Here is a 13,332-nt window from a genome sequence, read left to right as displayed (position 1 = left end):
ATATATATATATATATATATATATATATATATATATATATATATATATATATATATATATATATATATATATATACATATATATATATATACATATATTATATGGTCAATAAAGAGAATACAAATGAATCACGTAAACACAGAATATTAAAATAATAATATAATTATGTTAACTATGTAAACAGAGTATATCAAGTCATGTAAACAGTATGTATATGAAATAAAGAATATAAAGTGGATCATGTGAAGATGACAGAAAACAAACCTTTATACAAAAAAACGAGCTGAGTCGTGTCACATAAAGTGAGCACGAGGTTTGAATGAAACTTTATCAACATCCGAAAATAGTGACAGTAACACATTCTGCTGTTTCCTGGTGTGAAGTGATGATAAAGACAAGGAACCAGGTCCACCTCTGATCCGGGTCCAGGTCTATGCTCTGATCCTCTTTAGCTCATCCGTGTTTTGATTGCCGCGGGAAAACTGTGAGTAAAAGCGCTACAACTTTTATTTCCTGATCTATCGATCGATCGATTGATTGATTGATGAATGGATCGATATTAAACGGATTGTAATCACAAACAATAACACAATCACATCACATTTTTTGAAGAAAAAGCCTTGGTTTATGAACGAATTAGTTTCTGTGAATGTGGATGAAGTGTTTCCTCATTCCTGTCTGTGACGTCACAAACTTCAAACATTAAATGATTTCACAACTGTTTTATGAATTAATTATTTTATCTATAAACTGTTTACACTCAACAAAATAATTCAAATTAAAATGGTTAATTAATTCATTTTTTTAACTTTCAGTTGTTTTTTTAAGAATTAGATTCAAACAAAGGAAATGTTCATGGAAAAGATCCACACACACACATACACACACATACACACACAGATGTGTTTCTAACAGCACATTTATTAGTGTTCTGTGTGTGTGTGTGTGTGTGTGTGTGTGTGTGAACAGAGCTTGGTGTTTATGTCAGAAATGGCTGATGTAAACAAAGATGGTGGCATGGTGTCGTCATGGTCGTCACGTGTCATCAGGACAGTGTTGGTGGTTCTGCTACTCGATCTCCTCGGCTTCACTCTCATTCTTCCTCTTCTGCCGTCGATTCTGGATCATTACGCAAACACCGGGGTGAGACTGTGCTTTATTAACAACATCAGATCAACACACAAGCAAACATGGAACAACATGTTTATAAAAAAGCTTCACACACAGACTTAAGACCACGAGTATCATTTACATAAATACAATAAAAAAGAAACATGGTCACACAAAACCCTGCCTCAGCAACAAGAACAAACTGTGTGTGTGTGTGTGTGTGTGTGTGTGTGTTACAGGATGTTGTGTATCAGTCTCTGCAGAGTCTCGTCGACTGTTTCAGGGAAACACTTGGAATTCCTCTGGATAAGAAATACAACAATGTTCTGTTCGGAGGTTAGTTATCATTCACTGATGTCACGTGATTATGTCTTTGTGTCACGTGATTATGTCTTTGTGTCACATGATTATGTTGTTGTGTCCCATGATTATGTCTTTGTGTCACATGATTGTTGTTGTGTCCCATGATTATGTCTTTGTGTCACATGATTATGTCTTTGTGTCCCATGATTATGTCTTTGTGTCACATGATTATGTCTTTGTGTCAATGATTATGTCTTTGTGTCACATGATTATGTTGTTGTGTCCCATGATTATGTCTTTGTGTCACATGATTATGTCTTTGTGTCCGTGATTATGTTGTTGTGTCCCATGATTATGTCTTTGTGTCACATGATTATGTCTTTGTGTCCGTGATTATGTCTTTGTGTCATGATTATGTTGTTGTGTCCCATGATTATGTCTTTGTGTCACGTGATTAATGGTGTTATGTTGTTGTGTCACATGATTGTGTCTTTGTGTCACATGATTATGTCTTTGTGTCGTCTTTGTGTCACATGATTATGTTGTTGTGTCCCATGATTATGTCTTTGTGTCACATGATTATGTCTTTGTGTCATTATGTCTTTGTGTCACATGATTATGTTGTTGTGTCTCATGATTATGTCTTTGTGTCACATGATTATGTCTTTGTGTCACGTGATTATGTTGTTGTGTCCCATGATTATGTCTTTGTGTCACATGATCTGATTATGTCTTTGTGTCCGTGATTATGTCTTTGTGTCACGATTATCTTTGTGTCATGATTATGTTGTTGTGTCACATGATTATGTTGTTGTGTCACATGATTATGTCTTTGTGTCCGTGAATATGTTGTTGTGTCACATGATTATGTCTTTGTGTCATTATGTCTTTGTGTCACGTGATTATGTTGTTGTGTCCCATGATTATGTCTTTGTGTCACATGATTATGTCTTTGTGTTGTTGTGTCCCATGATTATGTCTTTGTGTCACATGATTATGTCTTTGTGTCATTATGTTGTTGTGTCCCATGATTATGTCTTTGTGTGTTGTGTCACATGATTATGTTGTTGTGTCACATGATTATGTCTTTACGTTATGTTGTTGTGTCACATGATTATGTCTTTGTGTCACATGATTATGTTGTTTTGTCACGTGATTATGTTGTTTTGTCACGTGATTATGTTGTTTTGTCACATGATTATGTCTTTGTGTCAGGTGATTATGTCTTTGTGTCACATGATTATGTCTTTGTGTCACGTGATTATGTTGTTGTGTCCCATGATTATGTCTTTGTGTCACATGATTATGTCTTTGTGTCCGTGATTATGTTGTTGTGTCCCATGATTATGTCTTTGTGTCACGTGATTATGTTGTTGTGTCACATGATTATGTATTTGTGTCCGCGTCATTATGTTGTGTCATGATTATGTCTTTGTCACGTGATTATGTCTTTGTGTCCGTGATTATGTTGTCCCATGATTATGTCTTTGTGTCACATGATTATGTTGTTTTGTCACATGATTATGTTGTTGTCCCATGATTATGTCTTTGTGTCACATGATTATGTCTTTGTGTCGCGGATTATGTTGTTGTGTCACATGATTATGTCTTTGTGTCCGTGATTATCTCTTTTTATTGATTATGTTGTTATGATTATGTCTTTGTGTCACGTGATTATGTTGTTGTCCCATGATTATGTATTTGTCCGTGATTATGTCGTTGTGTCACGTGATTATGTATTTGTGTAACGTGATTATGTTGTTGTGTCACATGATTATGTTGTTGTGTCACATGATTATGTTGTTGTGTCCCATGATTATGTGTCTGATTATGTCTTTGTGTCCCATGATTATGTCTTTGTTGATTATGTTGTTGTGTCACATGATTATATTTGTATTGTGTATTTGTGTGTGATTATGTTGTCGTGATTATGTTGTTGTGTCACATGATTATGTTGTTGTGTCCCATGATTATGTCTTTGTGTCACGTGATTATGTTGTTGTGTCACATGATTATGTTGTTGTGTCACATGATTATGTCTTTGTGTCACATTATTATGTCTTTGTGTCCGCGTGATTATGTTGTTGTGTCACATGCTTATGTCTTTTTGTCACGTGATTATCTCTTTTTTGTCACGTGATTATGTTGTTGTGTCCCATGATTATGTCTTTGTGTCACATGATTATGTTGTTGTGTCACATGATTATGTATTTGTGTATTATGTCTTTGTGTCCGTGATTATGTTGTTGTGTCACATGATTATGTTGTTGTGTCACATGATTATGTTGTTATGTTGTGTCACATGATTATGTTGTTGTGTCACATGATTATGTCTTTGTCACGTGGTTATGTCTTTGTGTCACAGGATCATGTTGTTGTGTCCCATGATTATGTCTTTGTGTCACGTGATTATGTTGTTGTGTCACATGATTATGTCTTTGTGTCCGTGATTATGTTGTTTTTGTCATGATTATGTCTTTGTGTTGATTATGTTGTTGTGTCACATGATTATGTCTTTGTGGTCATGTTGTTTTGTCACATGATTATGTCTTTGTGTCACGTGATTATGTTGTTTTGTCACATGATTATGTCTTTGTGTCAGGTGATTATGTCTTTGTCACATGATTATGTCTTTGTGTCACATGATTATATTGTTGTGTCACAGGATTATGTTGTTGTGTCACATGATTATGTCTTTGTGTCACATGATTATGTCTTTGTGTCACATGATCAGTAAAGATTAATGTAATTGGACGACCCTGCAGGTCTTATCGGGTCGTTGTTTTCACTGCTGCAGTTCCTGTCCTCACCTGTGACTGGCGCTCTGTCAGACCGTCATGGTCGACGCCCCCTGCTCCTCCTGACCACTGTGAGTCACATATATACGTATAGGTCAGTGAATATGGGCGGCGCCCCCTGATGTAACCGTGGGCCGTGTGTCACAGGTGGGGCTGATGTCGTCATACGTGGTGTGGGCGGTGTCTCACAGCTTCAGCTTGTTCCTTCTCTTCCGGGTCATCGGTGGCGTTTGTAAAGGAAACGTCAGCCTCTGCATGGCCACTGTGGCAGATTTACCGTGTCCAAAAGCTCGAAACCGAGGAATGGTAGGCCCGGACATTTCTAACTCTGTTCACTGATGCTTTATTTCCTCATCTTAAATGTATCCATGACTTATGAGAGCAGGCCATGGTGGGCGTGGCCTTCTCTCTGGGCTTCACCGTGGGGCCTTTGATGGGAGCGTACTTTGCCCTCAACTCCAGAATGACAGGAAATGGGCTCCACAGCGCCCCCGCTCTGCTGGCCCTTGCCTTCAGCACAGCTGATCTGCTCGTTATCTGGATCATGATGCCAGAGACACTCACGGAGGAAGTCAAGGTGAGCTCAAAGGGAGTCAGGGGCAGGTCTGGATCAGGTCAGGGGGATTGTTGTTCTTCACGTGATGTTCTTCATGTGTTCTTCACGTGTTGTTCTTCACGTGTTGTTCTTCATGTGTTGTTCTTCACGTGTTGCTCTTCATGTGTTGTTCTTCATGTGTTCTGCGTGTTGTTCTTCATGTGTTGTTCTTCAAGAATTGTTCTTCACGTGTTGTTCTTCATGTGTTGCGTGTTGTTCACTTCCGTGTTGTTTCTGTTCAAGTTGTGTTGTTGTTGTTCTGTTGTTCTTCATGTGTTCGTGTTGCGTTCTTCATGTGTTCTTCCGTGTTGTTCTTCAAGTATGTTCTTCGTGTTGTTGTCGTGTTGTTCTTCATGGTTCTTCACTTGTTGTTCTTCGTGTCTTCATGTGTTCTTCTTCACGTGTTGTTCTTCACATTTGTTCTTCATGTGTTGTTCTTCATGTGTTCTTCACGTGTTGTTCTTCATGTGTTCTTCAAAAATTGTTCTTCACGTGTTGTTCTTCATGTGTTGTTCTTCAAGTATTGTTCTTCAAGTATTGTTCTTCACGTGTTGTTCTTCGTGTTGTTCTTCATGTGTTCTTCATGTTGTTCTTCATGTGTTCTGCATGTGTTGTTCTTCACGTGTTGTTCTTCATGTGTTGTTCTTCATGTGGTGTTCTTCACTTTGTTCTTCCGTGTTGTTCGATGTTGTTCTTCGCGTGTTGTTCTTCCTTCATGTAATTCTTCATGTGTTCTTCTTCATGTGTTCTGCGTGTTGTTCTTCGTGTTGTTCTTCAAGAATTGTTCTTCACGTGTTGTTCTTCATGTGTTGTTGTTCTTCATGTGTTTTCTATTCTTCATGTGTTGTTGTTCGCGTGTTGTTCTTCATGTGTTGTTCGTATGTGTTTCTTCATGTGTTCTTCACGTGTTGTTCTTCAAGTATTGTTGTTCACATGTTGTTCTTCATGTGGTGTTCTTCACTTGTTGTTCTTCACATGTTCTTCACTTCATGTGTTCTTCATGTGTTCTTCATGTGTTGTTCTTCATGTGTTGTTCTGTTGTTCTTCCGTGTTGTTCTTCATGTTGTTCTTCAAGTTCTTATTGTTCTTCGCTCTTCACGTGTTGTTCTTCATGTGTTGTTCTTCACTTGTTGTTCTTCATGTGTTCTTCACGTGTTGTTCTTCACATGTTGTTCTTCATGTTGCTTCAGGCGTCGTCTTCCAGCCTCAAAGATACAAACAGTCTCCTAAATCCAGTTTGTTTGTTCAAATTCTCTGCTCTGACCAACACTGAAGCTCCGCCTCCAAAACAGCGTGAGTGTTTTGAACACGACTGAATGAGAGTTTGTGTGAGGTTTACACTGAAGAAGCTGATCTGATTCAGCTTTATGAAAAAAACACACAACTATGATAAAGATTGATACAGTGATTGAACAGTGATTGAACAGTGATTGATACAGTGATTGATGTGTTGACAGAGATGAAGAAGCTCCAGGTTCTTGGGCTGGTTTATTTCTTCTACCTCTTTCTCTTCTCTGGTCTGGAGTTCACACTCAGTTTTCTGACGCATCAGAGATTTCACTTCACAAGGTAAACACATGAGTGAGTGAGTGAGTGAGTGAGTGAGTGATGAACACATACCTGAACACTGTGTATATGTGTGTGGTCAGCATGCAGCAGGGGCAGATGTTTTTCTTCATTGGTGTTGTCATGGCGATGGTCCAGGGAGGATTCGCTCGCAGAATCAAACCTGGGAAACAGATCAGCACTGTTCGAATGGTGGGAGGAGTCTACTAAAATACACACACACACACACACACACACACACACACACTGAAGTGTGTCTCGTTGTTTTGTTTTTTTTAGGCCATCATCACTTTAATTCCTGCCTTCATCATCATCGGTTTATCATGGAACGTCACAGTGTTTTACATCGGACTGACTTTTTACTCCTTTGGTAAGAAAATAACTGTGTGTGTGTATATTTTACCATCTGTATTAAAAACTAGTCATTCAGATCATTCACTCACTAATAACTAAATTAGACTTACATTCAATTCTCTATTTTACAACCAGTGGTGTCGCCCCCTAGTGGCGAACTCCTCCTTCTGTTCATCCATGTTTGTCTTCTGTCTGTCCACAGCTGCTGCTGTCGTCGTTCCATGTCTGTCCACACTTGTCTCTGACCATGGTGAGTGTTCATGTTCTCATAATAATCACTTCATACATTTGTTTATTGATGATGATGATGATGATGTCATCACCTGCAGGCTCAGCTGCTCAGAAAGGCACAGTGATGGGGATCTTGAGAAGTTTAGGAGCTTTAGCTCGAGCGTTGGGACCAGTGATCTCATCGTCTGGTGAGGATGTGTTTGTTTTTGTGTTTTTTGTGTTAGTTTATATGTTTTTGTGTTTGTTTATATGTTATTGTGTTAGTTTATGCGTTTTTGTGTGTGTTTCAATTCACATACATCAATACAAGAAAGAAATAACAAGAAAATGAAGTAAAAAAGTTTGAGTGGGGTCAGAAAGGTTTAAGATTAACCCACAGTGAAATAACATCAACGGTCATGTTCAATTATTTTATCATATTTCATCAAATATGTTTGTTTTCTTAAATTAAGCTGGTGTGTGTGTGTGTGTGTGTCACAGTTTACTGGCTGGCTGGACCTCAGACATGTTTCCTCGTCACAGCCGCATCCTTCATTGTACCAATCACTCTTCTGACATCAGCAGCCAAGATAAAGGAGCAGTGATGATGATGTGACGTCATGACACCTACAGAAGATTAAGAGTATTACAGTTTATTTTATACATTTATTTCTCACACCAGGGGGCGCTGATACAAATAAATAAAAGACATTTATTGTGTATTGTCATGTGCTTAATTTGTGTGTGATTTAATATTTACTTTTTATTTGAATATAATTATTACAAAAGTCTTGAAACACTTTTTACAAGAACTTGAATAATAATTGACAGCTTCTTCTTCTTCTTCTTCTGATCTTATGTTGTTACACAGGTGTAAACAACAGCCTGTGTATTTGTGTGAATGTCCAGTTGACTTGCAGTGACGCTGTACTGTAGAGGGTGTCGCTGTGTCCTCGCGGCACATGTACACCAGCTGTTTCCGGTCATGTCAAACAAGCTGTATTAGCCTGGTTAGCCGGCTCAGCTAACAACATGTCGTTGTTACGACGGGAACTTTGACGACACGCCGAGTGAAGACGAGGAGACGTGACGTCATCATTGAAAACACCGAACATGGAAAAAAAGGTACAAGTGGAAAAAAACCAGTCAGCATGTGTTTGACGAGCTAACAGCTAAGATAACGGAGGATAAAGCATGTGGCTGAGCACAAGGTAACTTTGTACTGAGTTTAACTCACAGCTGTTAGTTACGTCATGTGACAGCTAAACCACTGGACACGAGTCAGCGCGATGATCATTTAATGGGTAAAAAACGAGTTGACTGTCAGCTAACTGTGAGCTAAGTGTCAGCAAACTGTGAGCTAAGTGTCAGCAAACTGTGAGCTAAGTGTCAGCTAACTGACTTGACTGAGCTAACTGACTTGACTGAGTAAACTGAGCTAACTGACTTGACTAAGTTAACTGAGCTAACTGTGAGTTTGCTGATTTAACTGTGCTCAGCTAACTGAGTGGGTCAAAGGCTGATGATTTCGTCATCATCGTGGTTGAATTCGTCATCAATTGCGATTGTTTTTGATTGAAATTGCGATGTGATTTGTGATATCAGAGGAAATGGCAATTTCTTCATGATTATTTTCCTTTGAATAACATATTTCAAATGATTACTGTGTGAGGTTTGTGCACATGTGTTTCTCAAGGGTCAGGTCAATATTTCATCTAAAATTTGACAAACATTTTGATTATAACAAATATTGCGCCTCCTGCGATTTGAAATTTGCAGTAGGCCATATTGTGATTGTTTTGTTTTTTGATTAATCGTTCAGCCCTACTTCACGACACTGCAAGTTCATAGGTCATCAGGGAGGCGGGGAAAGGAGTTGTCAGTCATTACTCACCTGGTTGCTGAAGTGCCTCCTCTATTTCTTTGGAGATGTGTCACCAACAAATGGCTTGAATTCATGTCATCTGATCTTGAACAATCTGTGAGAAAAGGACATGAACATATTTAGATATATCGTTAAACGGACATGTTTTTTTGTTTTTCCTTGTGTCTCTGCGGGCTGATTCTCAGCAGCAGGGGGCGCTCACAGCACAGTCAGCTGTGACTATGTGTGTCAGTACCTCTTTCCATCCTAATTATTTATTTGTGTGCAGAACTTTGACAGTAAACACCAGAGGAGACCGATGAAGGCGTCAGCTGACTCCCCTCATCTCATTTTACCAAATCCTCACATTTCTGAACAGATTTCTACAGAGTAAGATGTTAATGACACTTATTCAACCTCTTTTATGAGGCTTCACCTTCCAATCACTGTGAATGTTGGCTGTTTTTAGGAAGCATTCAGGTCCAATGGCATTAAGGAAAGAAGGAGACACAGTGAGGAGTCATAGTGCTGGAGAGAGCACAGATAATTTCCTACAGAGAGAGAGGGCGTCTGCACCAAAGGTCAGCTTCACTTTCACCAGCACAAATTCAAAATTAACTAAATGTCTTCATGAATTTCATTTGTGTGCTTTTACTTTTTTTACAGGCATCAAAACGCAGCACAAACGCTGACAGAAGCACAAAAGCAAGAGGTGATTGTCACAGTTTTATTCTTCTGTTAGTGAAGTTATTTTTACTTTATGATCTCACAGGGTTTTATTGGTGTTGTTTTCTGTTGCTGGGTTATGGCTCCATGTGAAACTGCTTCCTGTTCGACTGAGATACAAACAACAGACAGAACTTTATTAATAAACGCTGCTGCTGCACTGAATTGTCTTAATTCAGTTAATACCGACATATGCAGTGGAAATGACGGTCACTCATGTGTTTGGTGATGCTCACGTACTCGGGTTGGTCCAGTGAGTCTGACCTGAACCTAGAACTGGATCCGTCAGGTTCTTCAGATCTTGCTGATTATACAATAAGAGGTTACAATGTCGCACTGCACTCACTCACGTCTTGGTGATGTCATCATGGTTTCTTTGGGATCTGCAGCTCAGAGGAGCTGCGTCCAGTTTGAGGTGAAGATGTGTGATTTCCCGGAGCTGTCGGGTGCTTCCGTGTCACCGCCCTCTGCTGGTCAGAAAGAGAGGATGGTGAGTCAGTGGTGATACTTGACGTCAACAGTTGTGTGTGTGGTGTGGTGCTAATGGTCTGTTCAACAGTCTGTGACCAGAAGATCACCAACACCTCAAGATCCACAGCAGAGCTGCCCGAAGCCACGCCCACCTGCTGTCTCAGCAGGTAAACTCCCTGGTGTCATTATTCACTTGTATTATATTCACATAGTGAGGATTTTTTTGTGAACAGGTCAGACTGTGGTGACGTCGTGGGCCAACGTCGCATCTCAGCCTGCGAAGAAACAGCTCCCTCAGGAGAAGACCACCAACCACGGCAGCAGCAGCTTGCAGGTGACATCATCAGTGTGACGTGACATCAACAGAGTTTTCTGTAAATTAAAACATGTAAAGTCATATGATCTGAAGTAACAAACATGTTTTAATGGAACCATGTTCACGTAAATATTTTTTTTACAGTCAGGAGAAACATTGAATCGTCACCATGACGACACCACAGCAAAGAAAAAACGCAGGAAGAAGAAGAAGAAGAGTAAAGAAGGTGAAGAAGAGGGGGAAACACTCGTCTACCAGGAACCTCCCAAATTTGAGGTGAATCAAATTTCAGGATTTTGAAAATAAGATCAGTTTTTTTTTTTTTTTTTTAAATCTTCATGAATTCTTTGCTTTAAGGATGAAGATGAGTTTCCAGGTTTGATGAGCAGCAGCTGTTCCGCTAACATCTGCACTCAGGTATGTTTGTCTCCCAGTGTGTGACCACATCATCATCAGAATGACAATCTGAACTATCCCTTTAAACATGTGCACATGTAATGTTGATGTTTGTGTAGGAGAAGCAGAGAGACCGAGGTCCTCAGCTGTCCACCCAGGACAAAGCACCTGTTTCCATGGAGACACTTAAAAAGGGACAGGTGTGTGTTTTCACACTGTTAACAAGTAACATGTAACGTGTTTTCTTCAGACTATTGTCCTCAGTCTGTCGTCTTCAGACTGTTGTCCTCAGACTGTTGTCCTCAGACTGTTGTCTTCAGACTGTTGTCTCTCAGACTCTTGTCTCTCAGACTGTTGTCTTCAGACTCTTGTCTCTCAGACTGTTGTCTTCAGACTCTTGTCTCTCAGACTCTTGTCTCTCAGACTGTTGTTCTCAGACTCTTGTCTCTCAGACTCTTGTCTCTCAGACTCTTGTCTCTCAGACTGTTGTTCTCAGACTCTTGTCTCTCAGACTCTTGTCTCTCAGACTGTTGTCTCTCAGACTGTTGTCTTCAGACTGTTGTTCTCAGACTCTTGTTTGTGTTTGTAGAAAACAGAAAAGGTTTCTGGTAAAAAGAGCAAAGCTCTGGTTCAGCTGGACATCGGGAACGTGTTTGCTGTTTTGGAGAAGAAGCAGAGTCACAAAGATAAAGCTGTCGTTCTATCCGGTGAGTGAACACCTTTGATCTGCATCACTCACTCACTCACTCACTCACTCACTCACTCACTCACTCACCATTGTTTTGAAACATCCCTGTGAAGTTGGTGGAGGACTTCCTGTCGTCCACAAACTGCCGTCCTCTCTTCAGAAGAAACCAGAGAAGTTTGCTCACAATCCTCTGGACTCGACCTGTCCACTGGTGAAGAAAGGAAAACAGAGGGAGGTTCCTAAAGTGAAGAAACCTACAGCTCTGAAGAAGGTACACACACACACACACACACACTTTGATATCACCTGTTAACTGGTTAGTGAAGTTAACTAACATACTTAGATATGTCCTCACAGGTCATTCTGAAAGAACGGGAGGAGAGGAAACAGCAGCGCCTGCTGGAGGAGAGAGGAGACACAGGTGAAGGTGGAGAGGAGAGAGGAGACACGGGTGAAGGTGGAGAGGAGAGAGAGGAGACACGGGTGGGTGAGAGAGGAGACACGGGTGAAGGTGGAGAGGAGAGAGGAGACACGGGTGAAGGTGGAGAGGAGAGAGGAGACACGGGTGAAGGTGGAGAGGAGAGAGGAGACGCAAACATCACAGGTAAAAACAACAACAACACGTCTGTGAACACATGATGAAGGTGATGATGATGATATTCTTGTCAAACCTGTAGAGGAAGTGGTGAGTCCGTGTGAAGAAGCTGAAGATCAGACCAACAAAGAAGAAACCAGGTCACATGATTCCTGCTGCGTCAGCACAGTCAACATCCACAGCAGGAGGTTCAGAGAGTAAGATTAACCGTGGGATTAACTGTGGGATTAACAGTCAGACACACACTCCATCTCACTCAGTGTGTGTGTGTGTGTGTGTGTGTGTGTGTCAGTTACTGCAGTCAGATGCTGAGCAGAGACGTAGACGACTGTGTCGTCACTCTGCTGAAAGAACTGGTTCGGTTCCAGGACCGTTTGTATCAGAAGGATCCGATGAAAGCTCGTATGAAGCGTCGCGTCGTCATGGGTCTGCGTGAAGTTCTCAAGCACCTTCGACTGAGGAAGGTTAAATGTGTCATCATCTCGCCAAACTGTGAACGTGTCCAGTCCAAAGGTAATGACCGCGTCCCAGAGGCGTTCTTCTACATATGGATCAACTGTCAACCTGTGACCTTTGACCCTCCCTCCACAGGCGGCCTGGACGAGGCGCTCTACACCATCATCGACACGTGTCGGGAACAGGAAATACCGTTTGTCTTCGCTCTCTCCAGGAAAGCTTTGGGTCGCTGTGTCAACAAGGCGGTGCCTGTCAGTGTGGTGGGCGTGTTCAACTACGACGGTGCACAGGTCGCCATTCTCTCCCAAACTAATCCATCAATAACCAAGTGAAATGTTCATACTATAATATCAATAACACAGATGTCAGAAACAAATTTTACTTCATCATCAATACCTGATCAATAAACGTTTGATGGTGTCTCGTGTGCAGGACCACTACCATAAGATGATCGAGTTGTCTTCTGAAGCCAGAGGAGCCTACGACGTGATGGTGTCTAGTCTGGAGCAGAAGAACCATGCAGAGGAGGCGGAGCTACACATCAGCTGCCAGGCGGAGCCTTGTGCTGACAGCACACATCCAGAAGAACCAGAATACAGTGAGTCACTGGTGTCAGACACACACAGTCTCATACTTGTCCGTCATCAGCCTCAGTCCAACTTCTGTTCCAACTATCAAGTACGTGAGCAGCGAGTACGGTGCGGTCATGTGACGTCACAGGTGCGTACGAGCAAAGCACAGCGCGGTCATGTGACGTCATAGGTGCGTACCAACACAGCACAGCGCGGTCACGTGACGTCACAGGTGCGTACGAGCAAAGCACAGCGCGGTCATGTGACGTCACAGGTGCGTACAAACACAGCACAGCGCGGTCATGTGACGTC

General features: G+C 41.1%; 2 protein-coding genes across 2 annotated transcripts in view; both read left to right on the top strand.

The window, feature by feature from the left end:
- Positions 1 to 325: 325 nt before the first annotated feature.
- mfsd10 (major facilitator superfamily domain containing 10) lies at positions 326 to 7,635 on the top strand. The gene is made up of 13 exons (XM_044025225.1): positions 326 to 484; positions 970 to 1,143; positions 1,350 to 1,446; positions 4,179 to 4,282; positions 4,359 to 4,517; positions 4,597 to 4,788; positions 5,997 to 6,099; positions 6,264 to 6,375; positions 6,456 to 6,564; positions 6,652 to 6,742; positions 6,929 to 6,976; positions 7,056 to 7,145; positions 7,438 to 7,635. Exons 2-13 carry the CDS (start codon positions 982 to 984, stop codon positions 7,539 to 7,541), a joined length of 1,371 nt encoding a protein of 456 aa, XP_043881160.1. The 5' UTR covers positions 326 to 484; positions 970 to 981; the 3' UTR covers positions 7,542 to 7,635.
- A 141-nt stretch (positions 7,636 to 7,776) lies between these two features.
- Positions 7,777 to 13,332, top strand: part of LOC122769402 (selenocysteine insertion sequence-binding protein 2-like) — a 7,906-nt gene continuing 2,350 nt past the window's right edge. Inside the window, exons 1-18 of the mRNA XM_044025918.1 lie at positions 7,777 to 8,061; positions 9,090 to 9,190; positions 9,270 to 9,381; positions 9,467 to 9,512; positions 9,916 to 10,016; positions 10,086 to 10,164; positions 10,231 to 10,331; positions 10,458 to 10,589; positions 10,671 to 10,730; positions 10,829 to 10,909; positions 11,299 to 11,416; positions 11,511 to 11,668; positions 11,755 to 11,823; positions 11,905 to 12,001; positions 12,075 to 12,189; positions 12,285 to 12,505; positions 12,584 to 12,738; positions 12,881 to 13,046. Of these exons, the coding sequence (XP_043881853.1) occupies positions 8,050 to 8,061; positions 9,090 to 9,190; positions 9,270 to 9,381; positions 9,467 to 9,512; positions 9,916 to 10,016; positions 10,086 to 10,164; positions 10,231 to 10,331; positions 10,458 to 10,589; positions 10,671 to 10,730; positions 10,829 to 10,909; positions 11,299 to 11,416; positions 11,511 to 11,668; positions 11,755 to 11,823; positions 11,905 to 12,001; positions 12,075 to 12,189; positions 12,285 to 12,505; positions 12,584 to 12,738; positions 12,881 to 13,046 (1,924 nt within the window). The 5' untranslated portion in view covers positions 7,777 to 8,049. The remainder of the gene's footprint in view (positions 8,062 to 9,089; positions 9,191 to 9,269; positions 9,382 to 9,466; positions 9,513 to 9,915; positions 10,017 to 10,085; positions 10,165 to 10,230; positions 10,332 to 10,457; positions 10,590 to 10,670; positions 10,731 to 10,828; positions 10,910 to 11,298; positions 11,417 to 11,510; positions 11,669 to 11,754; positions 11,824 to 11,904; positions 12,002 to 12,074; positions 12,190 to 12,284; positions 12,506 to 12,583; positions 12,739 to 12,880; positions 13,047 to 13,332) is intronic.

This window comes from Solea senegalensis, linkage group LG5 (genome assembly GCF_019176455.1).
Source record: "Solea senegalensis isolate Sse05_10M linkage group LG5, IFAPA_SoseM_1, whole genome shotgun sequence".
NCBI lineage: Eukaryota > Metazoa > Chordata > Actinopteri > Pleuronectiformes > Soleidae > Solea > Solea senegalensis.
Note: the sequence above shows the minus strand (reverse complement) of the source record. Positions and strands in the feature narration are given on the sequence as shown.

Excerpts from the sequence above, each read along its gene's own strand:
- mfsd10 (XM_044025225.1), top strand. The coding sequence starts at position 982 with ATGTCAGAAATGGCTGATGTAAACAAAGATGGTGGCATGGTGTCGTCA. Across the intron at positions 6,565-6,651 it reads AGATCAGCACTGTTCGAATG|GCCATCATCACTTTAATTCC; the intron begins GTGGGAGGAGTC and ends TGTTTTTTTTAG. Across the intron at positions 7,146-7,437 it reads ACCAGTGATCTCATCGTCTG|TTTACTGGCTGGCTGGACCT; the intron begins GTGAGGATGTGT and ends TGTGTGTCACAG.